We start from the raw sequence: 20987 nt of genomic DNA on the forward strand, positions 1-20987 counted from the left end.
TAGAATCCTCTATTAAAATTTTTCCCAGGTGTGGCCGAACACACTGTATATGGGTTTATAAGAAACGAGTAGAAAAGATATAAAAACATTCTACAAAATGCTTGTGAGAGGAGTGGAAAAGTGAAACAGATGACGCACGTGTTGCAAGTAAAATATCTTGAGGAAGAAATATCAAACCTGAATAAACAACAGATAGTCTTGACAATATTTATTGATTGAGAATAAAATACAAAGCGTTGCCAAGGCTCGTACACATCCTCGGCTCGAAACGATTCTCGAACAAAGTGTGGAATTGCCTTGGACAATTAATGAGAACTCCGACAAACGAACAGCGGAGAAATAAGATTAGTAGGCGCTTAAAAAAAAGAAATGAAATGGAATGTTTGCCGGTTTATATAAAAGTTTTAGTCTCTACGCATCTATTTACAATTATATACACTTGAACCTTAAGTAATTTACAGTTTATATAAGGAAGTAGTCCGGTCCAACGAAGGATCCGCACTTAGGGAAGTCCTCGGGTGCTGTAGCCATGTCGTCGGTCTCTCCAACCTGGAGAATCACGTCCAAACCGCGAGTCCAATCGGTAGCGTGCTCGTCTCGTAGCATCCAGTAACCTGCATATCCAAGTCACGATTAAAATTAAAAATTAAAATTCATCGTCTCAAGAGTACTTGGAAATATTACGAGGATCGAAATAATAACGAAGTTATAAAATTCTTGGATCTTCTGTTAATATTTTTGGAGTTAGCACTTTTACACGTATAAAATAAGGAAAATCCTATTTGCTTTTATTCGGTCCTCGAGGTGACGTTTCCTTTAAATAATGGTATAGAGGGTCTCACCTGGATTGTCAGCCTTGAATCTGATAGCAACAGCGCCAAATTTCGGCACGACGACGGTATCCTTGACTACCGTGCAGTCGAGATTCCTCGCGAACAGTTGTCCTTTATCATCCAAGCTTCTCAGTTCTTGAAGAGACACGCTACGCCCAAATTTCCTCGCCCCCACCACGTAGAAACTGTACCCGTGCAAATGGTAGACCAGATCGTCGAGGCCACCTTCGGGAACAGAGCACACTTTATTAACGGAACACCGCGTGGCACCGTTTGCGTTTCGTTCGGGCGCGTTTGAAGTTGGAGAAGTAATTTTCCAAAGCGTTTCGCGATCGATACGAATCCATCGAAGCGTAGAAATTGAAATCGTAGCGTTGCTAAAGCGGAATTCAACGCGTCAGGAGCAAATCACCATATCATAGTGTACGTGCTCGAGGACTGTATTAAATAAAGAAGCAAAATTGTGAGCTCTCGGAGACGGAATAGAGTCGCGGTCAATATTACCAGCCTCCACGAGTAACAGAAATATAGATCAAGGTTCTTAACTCAAGGTTATATACTTCAGAAGCAAGTTTAACCGCCAGTTTCGCAAGACTTTTTCGAAACAAAGACGACTTTTAGAAGTTTCTGGAAAATCTATTTGATTAGTTTTGCGAGATCATCTCCTGTATAGTTTCACGAGTTAACGCGTAGTTTCGTTTCATACAAGCTCCATATTTTATTCAACGTTCGTTCCGCGCTGAGACGACATCTGCGTCAGAAACATAATCCCGACAACGTAGTTTATGAGTCTATCTATCCGGTATTGTTAGACACGAACGAATTTAAACAGAAAGGTCTACGTGATATACAGAAGTTCATTACGGGACGAAACGATAGGACACCCCAAGATTTCTAGCGTTTCTCGAAGCTGATACAATGTTACATTATTTTACAGTAATTTGCATATAAATTATCCCATTACTAATATAGAGTGTCAGTCTATCGATTTGTTTATGTGTAATTCCCCTGTGGGCATCCTTCTCGACGATGAAACTTATATTCAGAATTAAAATCTGTCATATTTATCACGATACACTGTAACTCCACCACGCCAAGTTTAAAGTGACCCACGCCGAGTTTAAGGCGACCCACGATATGTTCAGAGCGACCCACGCTGAGTTTAGAGTGACCCACGTTAAGTTTGAAGTGCCCCACGACGAGTTTAAAATGCCCCACGTTAAGTTTAAGGTGCCCCACGACAAGTTTCAAACGAACTATAATAAGTTAGAGCGTCCATGCAAAAGTTGAAATATGTTTTTATTAATAAATTTGTAAACTCTATGAGATACAGTCTCGCATCTCTGCATTGAGGCCACGAATTTTGGAATCTTGTTAAACTTGTCGAGCTGTACAGAAAGCAGACATCAAGATCGAGTGGATCATCGATACCGATTTGCAGACGTTCCCTTTGACAACCGCCGGTAGACAGCGTTGGAAATTGCACGAGCATGTTTACCGTGCCGTTAATTGGAAATCTAATTTCTCGTTTCGTTTCATCGCGAACGAAGCCGTAGATGCGTGACACGTAACTCGAAGATGACACGTGACGGTCGCGCGCAAACGTGATCCTGAAAGACGTTCTCGCACGAAATTACGTAGTTTCCTCGCTGTTTAATTTTATCTACACAGCGTCAATAGAACATATTTCAGACACTCTGGGAACTCAGATCGAACGTAGATTTTATATCAAAGTTAATTACATGTGCATAGAAGTTTGGAGGAGGAATTATGTAGAACAGTTGAAGATATAGAAGCTTAAGAATATAATACGTCACAGTACCTAAGCGACATTCCATAATTACATTCTTCAATCGTGTCTTTTATCTTCATGTAAGATAATGTGTATTTGGGAAATTTGATATGAAAAACAGTTCCATTTAAATTTAAAAAAGAGCATAGGTAACAATTATATATCAAGTATGTTTAAAGGCTTAAACAAAAAATTGCCTAGAATAATGTAGGCTCTTACGAAACCTAAGAATATACCACAGTAATTAATATAATTTTGTATACAAGAATTATTTCAATAAGTTGTATTTTATAAGAAGCGTCGTATTCGAGTAAATGAATTTCTCTAAAGTAATTCTTCGTCTAAGATCTCGTACGTAAAGTCGACAGTGTAGGTGGACTTTGATGAAAGAAGTATCGCGAACGTACAAGTTGATATACCGGGTGGATCGTCTTAAATCTCCTGTTAAGCTTGGACTAAACAAAAATTGTGAGAGAATAAAGTTGTTTAGTATGAGATGACCTACGGTTTCACATTTTTTGCAAGCTGGTACAACGGTACGCTTAAGTATATTTTTCTTTTACATAAAATTGACTCTCTTCAACATGTCTAATAGATGGACACGTGGATGAGGCTTCATTACTCGTTCCTATTTATCTGCTATTTTTTTAATCTGGATAAAAGACACGTCTGAAGAATTTAATTACGCCGAGAAATGTTCTATACGGTTATTGATCGCTCTATCTCACAGTGTAACAGCGAAGGAAGTCTCGTAGAAGCGTTTCTATCCCTGAACCTACAAGACCTTCGAGTACACCCTCAAACCGATAGCTATAGCTGCACAGAATAACACTTATTCTTGTTACAGTTTTATTTTGTCCGTTTCGCTCTGTATCCTTTCAAATTATTTCACCTTTTTATTTATTTGGATTCATTTTTCAATCTTTGAAAATAATTTCATTTTATCATCGTCACGTGTAGCTTGTTTTTTTAACATTTCGTATAGAAAAAACACCTGAACCTTTCACAATTCCGAAACTGTCAATTTAAAAAATTGCTAAAAATTTTATCAAGTAATATAAATATATTCTTTCGTTAAAATTTTTAACGAAATCTTCCACAGTTTCAAGAGTGGCAATTTAAAAATTTAAAAAAATGTAATATATTATTTCGTTAAAATTTTTAACGAAATCTTCCACAGTTTTAAGAGTGGCAATTTAAAAATTTTAAAAAATTTAATATATTATTTCGTTAAAATTTTTAACGAAATCTTCCACAGTTTTAAGAGTGGCAATTTAAAAATTTTAAAAAATTTAATATATTATTTCGTTAAAATTTTTAACGAAATCTTCCACAGTTTCAAGACTGGCAATTTAAAAATTTTTAAAAATGTAATATATTATTTCGTTAAAATTTTTAGTCGTTTCGTATCAGCTGTTACGATTAAATTATATCGAATTATACACGACACCTTGATCCAGAAGAATGATCTCCACGGTTGCTCCGAGCGGTATATGCCTCACATGAACGCATTCGCATGTGTCGGACGCGGTCGCAGCGCCGTGACGGCAGCGTCGCGACGACACCGACGTAGTTTCGTTGTTCTCGTTATGGAGATCGTCGGAGGAAGTGGAGGAACAGAGACTTTCTTCAGAGATATCAGCGCCCTGAGACAACAGGGGCGACGATGGGTACGTGAACGAGGCGTTGTTAACGTTCAAAATTCTTGTTTCTACGCCACCGTTACCTAAAACAAGAATATTTGCAGACATTTATCCTTTCTCCAAACTTTAGCTAGTGAAAGGCTGTCAATTATCGAAGCACAAGGAATTTTTAAAATTGTAAAAAGTAAAAATTGATCGACTTGTTACTGAACACTGTAGCACAGTATTTCCTGTTTCACGTCACGGTGATTAAGAATGACAGCTGTATTAATGAGAAATACCAGTACTGGGAGTCGTGTGTTAATTAACATCACCGTTGGTTGACTCTAATTGCTTTGCTTTAATGCAAAAAAATTGTAGTCCATTTTACTCTTTCAATAGTAATCTAGTGGGATTTACTTCGTTATTAATCGAGACAACAAATATCTGTTTATTTTATTTTACTTTCAAATACTTTATACAGGGTGTGTATAAAGGCACAATGGGAGATTCTAGATGCCAAAATAAGACGAAACTCAAGAATATCAATTTGTTGACTGAGGCTTCATTATAAAATTATTAAAAAATTTTAAATCGTTCTAAAAAAAATATTCTTGGTTGCAGGAGTCAATTAGAATCATTTTTGGTGAATACACATACCCCCGAAATCCTACTCACTTTCGAGGAAAAAATTCGTTACCGAAAATATAATGTCTGATCATGAATGAACGACTCCCCTGAAATTTCATGTGTTTCAAATCGTTCCCAAAAAATTATTTTCAGTTGCGAGGGCCAATTACAATCATTTTTGGTCATTAGACATACCCTCTAAATCCTACCCACTTTCGAGACAAAAATTCGAGAAGGTGTGAAATTTTTCGACAAAATTAAAAAATTTCAAATCGCTCTGGAAAAATTATTTTCAGTTGCGGGGGTCAATTACAATTATTTTTGATGAATAGACCTACCCTCAAAATCCTACCCACTTTCGAGACAAAAATTCAGTATGGGCGGAACTTTAAACGTTAATAATTTTTTAACGAAGCCTCCATCAACAAATTAATATTCTTGATTTTCGTCTTATTTTGGCCTCTAGAATCGTCCACTAAAATCTTTCCCAGGGGTGGCCGAACACCCTGTATAAGATAAAAGTCACAATGCTCAAAATTATTATTTCTTCAAACATTAATCAAAAAAGTTATTTCTACATTTGTAGTAATTTTATTTAACGTAACACATGCTTTTAACTATTTACCAATTAAACGTGTTAAATATTCTTGAATATTCTAAATAATCGCATAGTAGAACAGATCTATAGATCCTACTAGGGTCGTTTGTACGAATATTAAATAAAAATTGCTTGCAAACAATATTTCTCAAGGTTGTGATTGTAATTAAACGTATTAAATACTCTTAAATATTCTAAATAATCGCATAGTAGAACAGATCTATAGATCCCACTAGAATTCTTTGTACGAATATTAAATAAAAATTTCGCAAGTTTGTGATGTTCAAAAGCACTCTTGTGTGCAAAAATGTTTATAATTAATTTGAGGTTTCAGTGGAAATACTCGAGGTACAATGTTTGGAAAAATAAATCGCTCCTTATTTTACATTTTTCGTATCGAACGTTTGTCGATCACCCACCTATGACGTCGTTCGTTTGAAACTTGTAGTTTATAGGCAGACGTATCGTGACGTCCGTTTTCGGCTCCGAAAGGGAATTAGGCATCTTTCGTAACGACTTCAGCTCCGTAACGCACAAAGTGTCCGGGTTGCCACATTTTTCCGCGGGATTGGTCGTCATAGCGAGACGATTCGACGTAGTCTCCTCCGTTCCCGCTCGATCGATGGCCTCCAACGCTGACAATGGATCTTTTGCGACGCTTCCCTTGTATTTCAGGATCGCGGCGCCGTTTATAGGGCTCGTTCCACACTCCTTCGACGTGTGCACGTTCATCCAATACGAGGCGACTGGTTTGTTCGCTTTCAGAACGAAGTCCGCCCTTTCGCCTGCGACGAAAATATCAGAATGCTTTAAAATCTGAAACTGACGTATTCCCTCGAGCCTTTAACGCGTTGACTGCCACGTGACAGAACTTTCCACTGTGGAACTAAAACAATTCGTTCTCAGATTGAAACGTTAGAGGAAATAAATTCGTTATGTAGCTTGCAATTGTGCAAAATCAAGGTTTTGGCCTCATAAAAAATTGTATAGCTTTGGAAGCTCCATTCCTTAAGTAAACAAACTGATTGTGATGTTACAGAAATCTCTGTGTGTAATTATTTTTATTTTATTTTACGTTATTATAACGCAACAGTTTATTAGAGCTTGTAAAAGAAGTTATTGATGCACATGTAATTCTAATACGAACAAATGTAACGTTTCAATCTATTTTGAAGTGCTTCGAAGCGGTAATTTCCACAATGCGAAGAGGAAGAAGTGAAAGATCGATCGATATTAATGTCGATGATATCTCAACGTCGTCTATGTATGCAGCGAATGGATTCTTCGCATGCGATTTCTAATTTATGGCATTTTTTTTTTTATTCCTCAAGGCGCTGGTCCAGAGAATTCGTGGATGGAAAATTCCAAGGAACGACCGTGACTTCCGTTTGTATGTCGATCGAGGGTGGCAAATATTGTCTGCTAACCTATAATAATTAACTAGCGATTATTCTACACATTTTGCCATTTAGCTACATCGTGTCTAAATTTTCTCTAAGTCGAAGCTCAGCGACTTTTTGGTAGGTCAACAAATGAGAATGAAAAATAAATTAAACTCTTCTATTCTCGATATCTTCAGAGACATACGCAATTACTGAAATCACCTTCATAGTTATGCTCGTTACACGTACCTCTAGCCAAAGTTACATTGAGTCTATATGTTCTCTATATCGAAGCTCAGCGACTTTTTGGTACGTTAACAAATAAGAATGAAAAATAAATTAAACTCTTCTATTCTTGATATCTTCAGAAACATACGCAATTGCTGAAATCACCTTCATAGTTATGCTCGTTGCACGTACCTCTAGCCAAAGTTACATTGGGTCTATATGTTCTCTAAGTCGAAGTTCAGCGACTTTTTGGTACGTTAAAAAATGAGAATGAAAAATAAATTAAACTCTTCTATTCTTGATATCTTCACAAACATACGCAATTGCTGAAATCACCTTTATTGTTATGCTCGTTGCACGTACCTCTAGCCAAAGTGATCGACGAGACCTGACGCGGATCTACGGGGTGACCGTCCAGGGTAATCAGCAGAAGGGGGTGAGCATCGACGGAGATAGTTATTGGACAGGATCCAGCACCGCCAGCGTTTGCAACGCGGAACCTGTGACGACGACCTGGAACGACGGTGAACGTCGTATAGGGGACATTTGGACCGTTCGGTTGACGTCCTCTCCCGTTGATCAGCAGAATCGCCGGTTTCGAGTGTCCTTGGCTGAACGAGATCTCCGGTGTATGCTGCCATTGGGTCACCAGGACGACATGATTCATGTCGTCGATATCGTACAAGGCACGATGAGCGTCCTTTATGTCTGCTTGTTTCACCACCAACGCGCCGAAGATCCCATTGGTGACGTCTGCCCCTGGAAAATTCACCAAATTTCGCTCAACTTTGGTCCACGAAAGGAACTTTCCTCCACTTTGTTTCAGGAATTTTTTAAGTAACCCATTGAGTATCAATATTCTGTTCAAAGGACCATTTGTTTCTTTTCAGCTCTTTGTTTCTGGACTGTTTAAACATTTGTTTCTTTTCAGCTCTTTGTTTCAGGACTTTTTAAATTAGTCCATTGAGTATCAATATTTTAAGGACTATTTAAACATTTGTTCCTTTTCAGCTCTTTGTTTCAGGATTTTTGTAATTAACCCACTGTGTAACCTCATGTAAAGTGGTAAAGCGAGAAGTGATATTTGACAATTTTTTTTACAGCAGAAGGGTTTGATGAAACTTTTCGCCACTTCCACAAATATTCTTTAACATTTCAAGATAGAAATATTTTTCTCCGTTACGTTTTATCGACTTTGGATGAAATAATAAATGTTATTCCTTATGTCGATGGCGTGCAGTCTAGCATTTTTTTCCTTTTTTCTGGACTACGACATCCTCCATAAGAATAATTATTTAAACTACGTTTATTGCATGATTAAATTATAAATTTATTACCAGAATCATCTTTTTATGTTCAGAGCCGTGTATCTTCGACAATTTTGCATTTTTTAAACAGAATATTAATTCATACGACGCATAGTACTATTATAAACAAAATGTCGTTCGATTTTTTATTCTAAATCAAAGGAAAAAATGCTAGACTGCACGCCGATCAACACCATCGACGTATGAAATAACATTTATTATTTCATCCAAAGTCGATAAAAAACGTAACGAAAAAAAAAATGTTTGTATCTTAAAATGTTAAAGAATATATGTGTATTATCGTTTTACCATTTTACATGAGTCTCCCCCCTTGAGTGGACGGCTAACGAAAATATCAATGGAGATTAATCAAAATAATACTATTGTTATATAAGTAAACTTTGCCCATAGATTATTTAATAAAGAACTAAAAGAAATATTTCCACTTTTATACAAGTGAATTGCTAATAAATTTGATGAATAGTGCAAACAATTGTGAATGGACAAAAGTAAGTAGAATTTTTATAAAATACCTGATACAGAAAAATTCATATTTTTCGTTACCACCTTCTGCCCTAATTACTGCCTCTAAACACGATTGATTGTGTGTTCCACAAAACACAATTTATTGCATAAAAGTGCAAATGTGTCTTTCGATTCTTTATCAAACAATCTATGCAGCATATACGTAATGAATAAAGTTTGTTGATGTACCAATAGTACTGCTTTCTTTAATTTTCATTAATAGCTATTCTCACGTAGTTTTTTGCGCTTTGGGAACGCATAACTCAATTGATTCATTGACCAGACCTAAACACAATTTATTGTATAAAAGTGCAAATGTTTCTTTCGATTCTTTATCAAACAATCTATGCAGCATATACGTAATGAATAAAGTTTGTTGATGTACCAATAGTACTGCTTTCTTTAATTTTCATTAATAGTTATTCTCACGTAGTTTTTTGCGCTTTGAGAACGCATAACTCAATTGATTCATTGACCAGACCTAAACACAATTTATTGTATAAAAGTGCAAATGTTTCTTTCGATTCTTTATCAAACAATCTATGCAGCATATACGTAATGAATAAAGTTTGTTGATGTACCAATAGTACTGCTTTCTTTAATTTTCATTAATAGCTATTCTCACGTAGTTTTTTGCGCTTTGGGAACACGTAACTCAATTGATTGATTGACCATTACTCACTGTAATTGGAATCTTAGTATTTATTTAATTACCAGCGTGAGCATGCCAAAGGTGAGTTCCAGCAGCCGAGGCACGGAATTTGTATTGAAAAGTGGTGTAACTCGGTATCGGGCACTGGGTGACCAGAGGTGCACCGTCCATATAGGGTGTCTCGATCTGTGTTTGACCGCGCCAGTGCACCGCGGCTGCCTTGCCCGGAAGTCGATTAATCACGTCCACTACCAAGATGTCGTTTTCACAAACCTGAAACGCGGAGAACCTGTCTGGAAACCTCGCCATATCTTCGACGCATCTTGTTCCTTGCTCTAACCCGTTTAAAAGCGTTTCCTAATCTTCTTTAATCACGGAACACACTTTTAACCTCGGGATATATTGTTTTTTTAAATGAAAGATAACTTCCACACGGTCTCAATTCTCAAAAAACATTAGTACCGTGTAAAAAAATTAATATAGTATAATCTAGACGACGTTACGATTAATTTAAAAAAGATCGGAGTCGATATTGTCATTGAACTCTAAAAAAACACTTGTAACACTTCATTTGAATAACATAATTAATTCTGGTGTGTATAATAATTTTGAAAAGGACGAAACGGGTTATATTAAATTATTCGTCTCTTTATTCAGTATTCTGAATGAAAATGCAACTAAATCTGTCGATGATGTAATTTGTTTGGTGAGTGCAACGATGCTAATACAACATGCAATTACGCCTGTTTCTTAAATCGAACTATGCTTTCTTTTTTGCATAAATTGATTTCTTTAATGACTCTGAACGTTAAAATATTAATGCATAACCATCGACTGCGTAATACTTCACGAGATATTTCATACCCTATGTTAGGCTACTATATCCTAGAAAGCAAGACCCAAGACTCACATCCGTTACGAACTGAATGAAATGCATTTTTAAATTGCATTATTTACCTAATACAACCACGATCTAATCGATGAATGGAATTTCAACGTGAAGATCGAGCTGTCGACTACAAATATAAAATACGAAATATCTGATAATGTTTTCAATCGTATCTTAATATTTTTATACAAAAAATAATGAGAAATATCGATTTATGTTTTCAATTCATTAAAAATTTATTTTCTTCCTTCGTCTTTGTAAATTTATTTTATAACTCGAGTCAATACTGCGTGTATCTTGAAATTTTTATACAAAAAATGATGGGAAGAATCGATTTATGTTTTCAATTCATTAAAAATTTATTTTCTTCCATCGTCTATGTAAATTTATTTTATAAATCGAGCCAACATTACAGATGGATCATCTATGCATATAATTTAATAAAATTTTCAATGGTATCTTGAAATTTTTATACAAGAAACGATGAGAAGAATCGATTTATGTTTTCAATTCATTAAAAATTCAACAAATCATTGATCGAATTAATATTGTTAATTATCGCGTCACAAAAGTGTTCCATGCTAGTAATACGTGTGATTAATTTATTGCAATAGTTGATTAAAATTTTTATGCCTCGTACGAAACATTGACCGTTATCTAAACGCCACTGGCAAGTCGAAGCAGAAAAATGCTTATACAGTTGCAAACACGTTTGTGCATAGTTGTTGTTCTTTCAGGATTATAGAGGAATGCACCACGTACGTTACTAATTGTAAATTATTACGATCTCGATCTCGATCCGTTCATCGTAACGCATAAATTACCATCAATTTGCGCGTATTGCACAATTTAACGAGCGCGTACAGCGGTGTTTTTTTAAACGTTAGGCTCGGAACGTTAAATTTCGGCATAATACGCGAACCTTTATCGCGTTTTCTATCTGGAAAATTATTATGTTCGCCAGTTAACGCATACGATCGTTCCAGGATGTAGACTATTCGAGATTTAACGAATCACCGACTCGATGTGCCAGTATTTTTTCTGAGATAAAACGTACTTTCTAGTCGAAAGAGTAATCAACGAGGCCATTGGCAGTTGATTTCGATGCAAACAGCCGAAGACAATGAAATTTCGTTTGTTTCGTACACCAATATTTGAAAATATTAGACTCCACAGGAAATTTATTTCAGGAATAAATCATTTTCTAGGTTCTAACGCGACCAGAGAATTCAATATGTCGTTAAAAAGACTTTACATAATAACAAAAATACGATACGAACGTTGGTCTGGTTTCGACGCAATCGATGTGCAATCCGAGTCGCGGTTTTACTTTTGCTTTCACGTAAGTTCGTTTCGTTCTACGTGAAAGCAAAAGATTGATATTTCGCAAACAGCATTCGCGTTCTGTACTAAATCGACTTGCTTTTATTTCAATTTGCCTCGTAAATAAGAACTCAACGAAACGTAAAATATTCTTTACTCCTAACACGAATCCCATTTGTGGCGTGAAAAGTATAATTTCATCGAATTATGCTTCTCTCTCGACGCCATTTAATTCTCGAGCAGAACATTCCCACGTCAAGTTTTAGATGCCCCACGATAAGTTTGAAATGACCCACGTCGAGTTCGAGGTGCCCCACGTCAAGTTTAAGTCATCCCACGATAAGTTTAAAATGACCCACTCCGAATTTAAGGCGGTCCACGTCAAGTTTAGAGTCTCCCACGTCACGTTTGAGGTGCCCCGCGATAAGTTTAAAATGATCCACGTCGAGTTTGAACCGACCCACGTTGAGTTTGAAATGTCCCACGTCAAGTTTAAGGCGCCCCATGATAAATTTAAAATGACCCACGTCGTGTTTAAGGGGACCCACGTCAAGTTTGGGGCGCCCCATGTCAAGTTTAGAGTGCTCCACGACGAGTTTGAGGACCACACCAAGTTTGAGGTGCCCCACGATAAGTTTAAAATGATCCACGTCGAGTTTGAACCGACCCACGTTGAGTTTAAGGCACCCCACGATAAGTTTAAAATGACCCACATCGAGTTTAAAGTGCCCCACGTCGAGTTTGAACCGACCCACGTCGAGTTTGAGATGTCCACACGTCAAGTTTAAGGCACCCCACGATAAGTTTAAAATGACCCAAATCGAGTTTAAAGTGCCCCACGTCGAGTTTGAAGCGACCCACGTCGAGTCTCGAACAAACTACAATAAGTTAGAGCGTCGATGCGAAAGTTAAAATATACTTTTATTAATAAAATTTAAACGCTATCAGATGTAGTCTCGCACCTCTGCGTTGAGACTACTAATTTTGGAATCTCGTTAAACTTGTTGAGCTGTACAGAAAACAGACATCAAGATCGAATAGATCATTGATACCGATTTGCAGACGTTCCCTCTGACGGCCACCGGTAGTCAGCGTTGGAAATTGCACGAGCAAAAACAAGTAACATATATTGATAGAGTAAACTTCACGCTTTAAAATGGTATACCATGCGAACGTAGTTCCGAAACAATTAATTTTCGATCAATCGCTGCAGCCTCTGGTTGCGAGAACCGCAATTATTTTTGCACCAACCTAATATGTAATTTGTTTTTAAAATTTCTGTTGCTGGTTTGTTGGTTACCTGAATGATGGGGCCAGGTAACTGACGATTGGCCGTCAGGATGCCGCGTCTCTGGCCATCCGCCGACACACAATGATTGGACAGACACGCCGTCTCGTTTCGTAGACAGTCGCCGCACGATCTGTGCAACAAAAAAGAAAAAGAAACAAAAAATAATTTACCGCGATTACGACAGAAACGTAAACATCGGATCGAGTAAAGTGTTGCTGGCTCGAGGCTCTTCCGCGTTTCGGCCCGTCGAGAAATTGCATAACGGTTGTTGCAACGGGCGCACCGTGCTGATGATTCTGATAGAAATTACTAAATACCGAGACGGTTATGCGATTGATGCAACAGGACGTCTTGCAAATCACAGCCAGGGAAACGCTTCTTTTCTCGTTACGTAATCGACATTTATTACGTTTATGGATTTAACCTTTCACAATTTGAAGAGCACAATTGATTGGAAACTCGAAATCTGTGGGTTTGTGATTTTCACGTAACCACTGTCACTTTCATCCGATTCGAAACCTTTTTTTTTGTGATCCTTATGCTTCGATGGCAAGCATATAGAATATAGAAATATCTACTATGAAGCAGACATTTTGAGTAGTAAATATTGTTTCGACAGAATTATGGTTGAAAGTTTTGTTAAAAATTTGATGAATAATATTACAGAGCTGTCGAGGTAGCAAATGATTTAAAATAAAAAACATAGCTTCTTATTTCAAAGATGTAAACACAAGCTTAATTTATATTTTTTTTAAATGGTAAAACATTCTATGCAAAATGTTATTTTAGTCTATAAATAAACGTCCAGACAGTACGTTGACGTTTTTTGTTCTCTCTCTGTGTAAACGTAAATTGATATAAAAAATAGAATTATTGTTATCTTACTTGCTGAGAGACTGAAAGACTTCGAGGGTGAGCTTCACTCGACAAATCATGGGCCAGTCCAGATGATGACATGGTCTGTCGCAAGAGAGGAATATTTGCTCTGAAACGAAACAAAACAGAACACGGATCGAATAAATAAAATTTCAACCGAAAGTAAAGTCAAATATTCGAGCGTCGAGAAAAGCAGCGAATTATTGTCTTGAGAAAGAAAAATCAAATTCGTAATGATCCTTGCGTCGTTAAAAATTTCTACTCGTCACAACAATTAATTACTGTTACATTGTTCGCGTTGCGTTTAATGAATCGTGCTTGCCAGAATGTTACTTTCGATCGAAACGATCGAGAGGAAGTAGAAAGTCGCGAAAAAAGTTCTTTTGTCAGAAATCTCGATTAAATGCTATTTAGTTTCGAGCAAGAAGCGTTAAATTATCCGGTGATATACGTTCTCGAAGTACGTTTCCATGTATAAAAATAAACCAAACGACGATTGACTTCGAGTAACTTCTTAACGCTGCGATTCGAATGCAATTCTCACATTTAACGGTGTAATCTTAGAATAAACTTTCAGTGTTTAGGTTTCTAAATTTCTCTATCGACGTATCTGCAAAAAGTTCGCCTTTCGATTCGTTTCTCTCTCTATCGAGACAGAACTACAACTCACAGCAATCATAGTACAGGTGGAAAGGGGGTGGTTTTTTGTGGAACAATAAGTAAAATAGAATGAAACTTTTTTAAGAGAAATAATTTTGAAAATATTGTTTGGACAATTACTTCGAAGTAACCTTAGAAATAGCTGTCCTTATTTACGAAACTTTTTATCGAGACTTAACAATCTGACAGGATATATATAGTTTTGCAAAATAAAAATAAAAAAGTCACCTTCCAATGTTAATTTTATCAGAGCAAAGTAGAATGAAACTTTTGTGTAAGACAGACTATTATCCAGAGAAATAATTTTGAAAATATAGTTTGGATAATTACTTTGAAGTAGTCTTAGAAATAGCCTTTATTTATGAAACTATTCTAATCAAAAACATTTTATCGAGACTTGACAATCTGACAGGATTTATATAGTTTAGCAAATAAAAATAAAAAAGTCACCTTCCAATGTTAATTCTATCAGAGCAAAGTAGAATGAAACTTTTGTGTAAGACAGACTATTATCCAGAGAAATAATTTTGAAAATATAGTTTGGACAATTACTTCAAAGTAGTCTTAGAAATAGCCTTTATTTATGAAACTATTCTAATCAAAAACACTTTATCAAAACTTAACAATCTGACAGGATTTATATAGTTTAGCAAATAAAAATGAGAAAGTCACTTTCCAATGTTAATTCCATCACGTATAATTGATCAACAAAAATTTCAATTGATATTTTTTATTTGTTTTTGGAGAGAAATTGCCTCTGGATGGAATTCAGACTCGCGGAATAAGTTAATTAACGATCGTAAATCTAAGATTAATAGCATTGCTATCGTGAAATCGTACTTCATGGGGGGAAAAGTCTGATTTATCGCATTCCGTGGCCAATGTTTGTACTATTTACTCTCGATCGATCGATTTTTATTCGTTCCTCGCGAGCTAATTTCATTCTTTCTTTCAAGTTTGAGTGATCGAAAGAAGAGGAAAAGGTTCTGGCAACCGCGATTCCCGTAAACATCTCTAGTCGCTATAGTCGCGTGATGAACTTACTGGGCCTGTAATTGTTAACATGCAAAAAAGTCGCCGCAGCCGCGATCATAAAGACGACTAGGAGAAACCGTAGACCGTAGGTGGCCGGCGTCATCGCGCAATTCGCACGTTTAGAAGACTGCATCGCCTACCGGGTTTGTTACGCAACGATAACAGAAGGTGGCAGCATTCTTATCCGTCTGCTATCAACGGTCCTCGGAAAATCTAAGAAGCAACGTTCCCCGCTGCTCAGACCTCCGATAATCGCTATCGAGTGCCCCCTGTTTTGTCAACGAAACGCAATTAAAATTGTATCGACAACGAGGTATGCACGATCGAACGACAGAACTTTGTGATGTCGAGGAAGCGTCGCACAGTGGCTCGAACTGCTCGAAATCGCGAAAAAAAATCAAACTTTTTCTGAAAATTGGCTATTATACTTTCAATTTATTATTAAAGCTCCCTCAATATAATTAAATTAAGTAAAAAGGAAACCGTAAATTTCTAAAAATATATTTTGATCCCATGATTAAAATAGAAAATAAACTAGAACAGATAAATGTGATTTATTGCAATGTTTGCTTCAAATATTAAAAATTATAACACCATGTGCAAATATATAGAGTGTTCGGCCACCCTCGGGAAAAATTGTAATGGGAGATGATTCTAGAGGCCAACATAGGACGAAAATCAAGGATACTAATTTGTTGATTGAGGCTTTGTTAAAAAGTTATGGAAACATTTCTGGCAACACAGTATATTTTCGGTGAAGAATTTTTTTCTCGAAAATGGTTAGGATTCCAGAGGTATGTGTATTCACCAAAAATGATTGTAATTGACTCCTGCAACCAGAAATAATTTTTTTAGAACGATTTCAAATTTTTTTTCTTCAGGGTAAGCAGACAGTTATGGCCAGACATTATATTTTCAGTAATGAATTTTTTTCTCGGATGTGAGTAGGATTTCAGGATTATGTATATTGACCAAAAATGCTTGTAATTGATCCCTGCAACTAAAAATAATTTTTTCAGAATGATTTGAAATTTTTTGATTTCGCCGAAAAATTTGAGCACCTACCCCCTGTCCATTTTTCTTAAAAATTCGTTTTTCTTTTTTAGTAATTTTGTTTGACACCCTACAGAAAAGTTGTCTAATACTTTATTATAGGTACCCATGAGCTCTACTTCAGAAAAAAGTTTCATTCAAATATATTCACTATTGTAGGAGTTATGGCTGTTTGAAAATTAGACCATTTTTATGCGGTTTTTCTCATTTTACGATGTCAAGTAACAACTTTTCCAATATTTTTAGAATTTCTACATATTCTCCATTAAAATCCGCGTTGTTTGCTTTTTTAAACATTAAAATCGTCCAATCCGTTCAGGAGTTATGACATTTTAAAGATTCGCATGAAATTTCGGAAAATCATTTCAGACCTTACATTAGATTTTCGGTAAGGAATTTTTATCTCGAAAATGGTTAGGATTTCGGGGATATGTGTATTGATAAAAAATGATTGTAATTGACCCCTGCAACTAAAAATAATTTTTCCCGGACGATTTGAAATTTTTTTTTTCGCTGAAAAATTTAGGCACCTACCCCCTCTCGATTTTTCTTAAAAATTGGTTTTTCATTTTTAATAAATTTGGCTGGCGCTGTACAAAAAAGTTGTTTAATACTTTTTTGTAGGTATCCATAAACTCTAGTTCTCCCTAAAATTTCAATGCAATATATTCACTATTGTAGGAGTTATGGCTGTTTGAAAATTGGACCACTTTTATGGACTTTTTCTCGTTTTGCGGTATCAAGGATCAACTTTTCGAATATTTTTGCGATTTGTACATATTCTCCATCAAAATACGCGTAATTTGCTTTTTTAAACATTAAAATCGTCCAATCCGTTCACAAGTTATGACATTTTCAAGATTCGCATGAAATTTCCGGGGTACATTTCTGGTCTGAAATTATATTTTCGTTTAGGAATTTTTTTCTCGAAAATGGTTAGGATTTCGTGGGTATGTCTATTCACCAAATATGATTATAATCGACCTCTGCAACAGAAAATAATTTTTTCAGAGCGATTCGAAACACATGAAATTTCAGGGGAATCATTCATGATCAGACATTATAGTATCGGTAAAGAATTTTTTTCTCGAAACTGAGTAGGATTTCGGGGGTATGTATAATGACCAAAAATGATTGTAATTGACTCCTGCAACCAAAAATAATTTTTCCAGATTGATTTAAAATTTTTTAATTTAATTTTTTAATAACTCTTTAACAAAGCCTCAGTCAAGAAATTGATATTCTTGATTTTCGTCTTATTTTGGCCTCTAGAATCTCCCATTAACATTTTTCCCAGGGGTGGCCGAATACACTTTATACGAATATATTAACATGTAAATGCAAATGAAGTAGTGCAGAAAATATTGCAATCTAATTGATTTAGTCGATAGTAAATGTGTGGGATCTCTTTTCAGGAAGCTCCTTTAGGTGCATAATTGGCTTGAAAACAAGTGGATAGTATTTACATAAGTACCAAACTATATAGTAATGTAGGCGTCTGTATGTAGAAAGTGGAAAGAGAGTCGTGACGTCGTTGTCGGCTAAATAAATTACTCTACGCGCGTTTTCTATCGTTGTTTACCTACTCTTGCATATTAATAAAAAGGAATAAAACACCTTCATACGTGATATATTTCTATTATAACCTTCTACTATTTGTACGTCGATTACGCGTGCTTGTCTAGAACCTGGTTAGAAAGTACAATGAAACTTCGAATAGTAAATAAAGAGAAAGGAATCGACAGCATTCTATTTGACAATCTGTTTGTATCCGTGTAAAGTGAACAATGGAAATGCATTAATTCTGCATCGATGTATCTCTAACCGAGACAGAAGAATACAAAGATAAATAATAGCTTTTAAAATTCTATTAAAAAACCAAACAATATACAACTTTTACAATTGTTATATTGTTCGAGTAAAGAAATCTCTTAAACCTCGAATGTTCTTTGTGCCAAAAAAAGTTTCGAATCTCAAAAATGCTTGCAACGACTTACCCTCGTCCAGAGGGATTAATTTTGCCCGAATAAAAATAAAGCAGACGTTTACTGTAACAAAAAAACGAAGAATCGTCGCGTGGATATTTTAATGGCGTCTTTCGAATTTCGTGCCACTGTGCAGAATATTTTCCATCGACGCTGATGATTTTTAAGCGATGATCCGATGATGGACTGTGAATCAATGATCGTGTCCGCATTCTGACGTCAACGTGGATGAAAGTGAGTCCGCAAAAAAAAAAAAAAAACGTAAGGAATCGCTGAGGCGAGGACGGAAGTCACAGATATTTTATTTCGATTGCTCGTTATTTGCCCTGCCGTATGGAAGAGCGCACTCGTCGACTTGTAATCGTTGTTTCTTCGAACGACTCGAGAAGAAAAAGTCCGAGCATTCGCCGTTGGATGGACAGTGACGAATACTCGTGACGCAAGATCGGTATTAATAAAGCGTTGTATAATGAAAATTTGCACCAACGCTTGCTAGAGCTTGGTCGGGATATTACAACTGCGGTAATGTAACCACAAACGGCAGAGGCCAGTGACACCGATCGTCAGGAAAATGATAACGATCCGAAATAACTACCCGTTTTATCGAACGTTTTTTATCCACTTCTCAGAATCTCCTTTGGAACGATAATTAAATCTAGGATGAGTGTGAGATGAAAAAGAGACAATGGTTGGCGTACAAATTGTTGATTCGTGTAATTCAGATTGGAAAAACATGTTTCAGTCCTCTTCGAAATAATGAAAAAGTGAAACTTTATGCAATAAAAGTGTTTGAATAATGAGGACCACAGAAATTAATTTACTATTTAATATCTACGTTTGCTATTTAGATATAACGATTTTTATTTAAATTGCAATAAATCTGTAAGCATTTTGACTATATTAACCGTGATTAATCAACGATGTTTATCAGTTGAGATTGTAAAGTAATCAGGTTTTATTTAAAGTTACTCCGGCAGATGAAACCCCCAAATAAATTTAAATAAAATTCTGATATGGATAAAGAAATTTTCATATCGAATAGAAATAAACTATGTGCCATTATTTGACCAAAAAAATTGTAATCTGAGTAATACGATCTGAAATAATGAAAAAGTGAAATTTTATGCAATAAAAGTGTTTGAATAATGAGGACCACAGAAATTAATTTACTATTTAATATCTACGTTTGCTATTTAAATATAATGATTTTTATTTAAATTGCAATAAAACTGCAAGCATTTTGACTATATTAACCGTGATTAATCAACGATGTTTATCAGTTGAAATTGTAAAGTAATAAATCTAAATAAAATTCTTATATGGATAAAGAAATTTGCATAACGAATGGAAATAAACCATGAGCCATTATTTGTCCAATAAAAATTGTAATCTGAATTATGCGATCCAATTATGTTTCACTTTGAACTAGTTTATTAGTCCAAGCAGTGACCGTCAAATTACTTACGTCACCTAGTGCAAGAAGAGTTTGTATTTCTTAGGAAAAATCCACTTACACTGTTGCAAGACGAAGGTTAATTAGTATTGACAAAGAAACGTGATGTGTCTGAACCCACCTAACCGCAATTCTTCGACACGCCAATCACAATCTGTTTTTGTTGACAGTAATTAACCTCCACCTTACGATTCCAATACATCTGATGCAGAAACGTACCGGAAGTGGCTACATTTTTACAATGGCGTCCGTTACTATCATTACACTTTCATGAGAGACGCACATTTTTCTTGTACTCGATGACATAAGTAATTTTTTAGGGTCACCGGTCGTACTATAACTGTTCGATCGAATAAACGTTGCAATTAAATCGCTACATAGGTTTTTTATTCATCTATTATCAGAATAAAATTGTCGACTCTGTCTTTTAGATTTTCTTTTCTTAATTGTTGATTTCTCACGGTAGTTTCTAACGTACTATCGAATATTTATAGTTTAATGCAACGACGATTATTCTGGATTAAATTATAGTAACGTTCTGGAAACGACAAGATGGCGGAAGAGACTCGATAAATCGCTTGTTGCACTTACGTATCGTTATTATTTCACTTGGATAATGAATTATAAACACAGAAGTGACTGGTTAATAAAAATCACATTGAAAAACGAAAATCTCATAACGAATGTATATTTGATACGTATTCGTTTTTAAGATGTCGAGTTTGATTGTTTATAAAACAATAATTACGATCGAAACACGTTATACTTAAAAAACATTATCATAATCCGAGCTATCGTTTAATCCCCAACATTCTTTCTTTTTCCTGCAGCAACGTTAGATTTCTCAGTGTTA

At 35.7% G+C, this 20987-nt stretch overlaps 1 protein-coding gene across 8 annotated transcripts in view; it reads right to left on the reverse strand.

Moving 5' to 3' along the window:
* Positions 1-223: 223 nt before the first annotated feature.
* Positions 224-20987, reverse strand: part of LOC143340363 (uncharacterized) — a 79033-nt gene continuing 58269 nt past the window's right edge. For 4 of the 8 annotated variants that reach the window (XM_076762211.1, XM_076762212.1, XM_076762213.1 and 1 more), the window contains 9 exons: positions 15653-15912; positions 13958-14057; positions 13082-13202; positions 9632-9842; positions 7449-7844; positions 5895-6260; positions 4076-4351; positions 843-1058; positions 224-614 (listed from right to left, as the gene is read on the reverse strand). In XM_076762211.1, the coding sequence (XP_076618326.1) occupies positions 463-614; positions 843-1058; positions 4076-4351; positions 5895-6260; positions 7449-7844; positions 9632-9842; positions 13082-13202; positions 13958-14057; positions 15653-15776 (1962 nt within the window). In that variant the 5' untranslated portion in view covers positions 15777-15912 and the 3' untranslated portion in view covers positions 224-462. Of the gene's footprint in view, positions 615-842; positions 1059-4075; positions 4352-5894; positions 6261-7448; positions 7845-9631; positions 9843-13081; positions 13203-13957; positions 14058-15652; positions 15913-20987 lie in introns of those variants that run through there. The other 4 variants (XM_076762215.1, XM_076762216.1, XM_076762218.1 and 1 more) reach the window with 3 other exon arrangements.

The sequence above is a fragment of the Colletes latitarsis genome, chromosome 3 (genome assembly GCF_051014445.1).
Source record: "Colletes latitarsis isolate SP2378_abdomen chromosome 3, iyColLati1, whole genome shotgun sequence".
NCBI classification, from domain to species: Eukaryota; Metazoa; Arthropoda; class Insecta; order Hymenoptera; family Colletidae; genus Colletes; species Colletes latitarsis.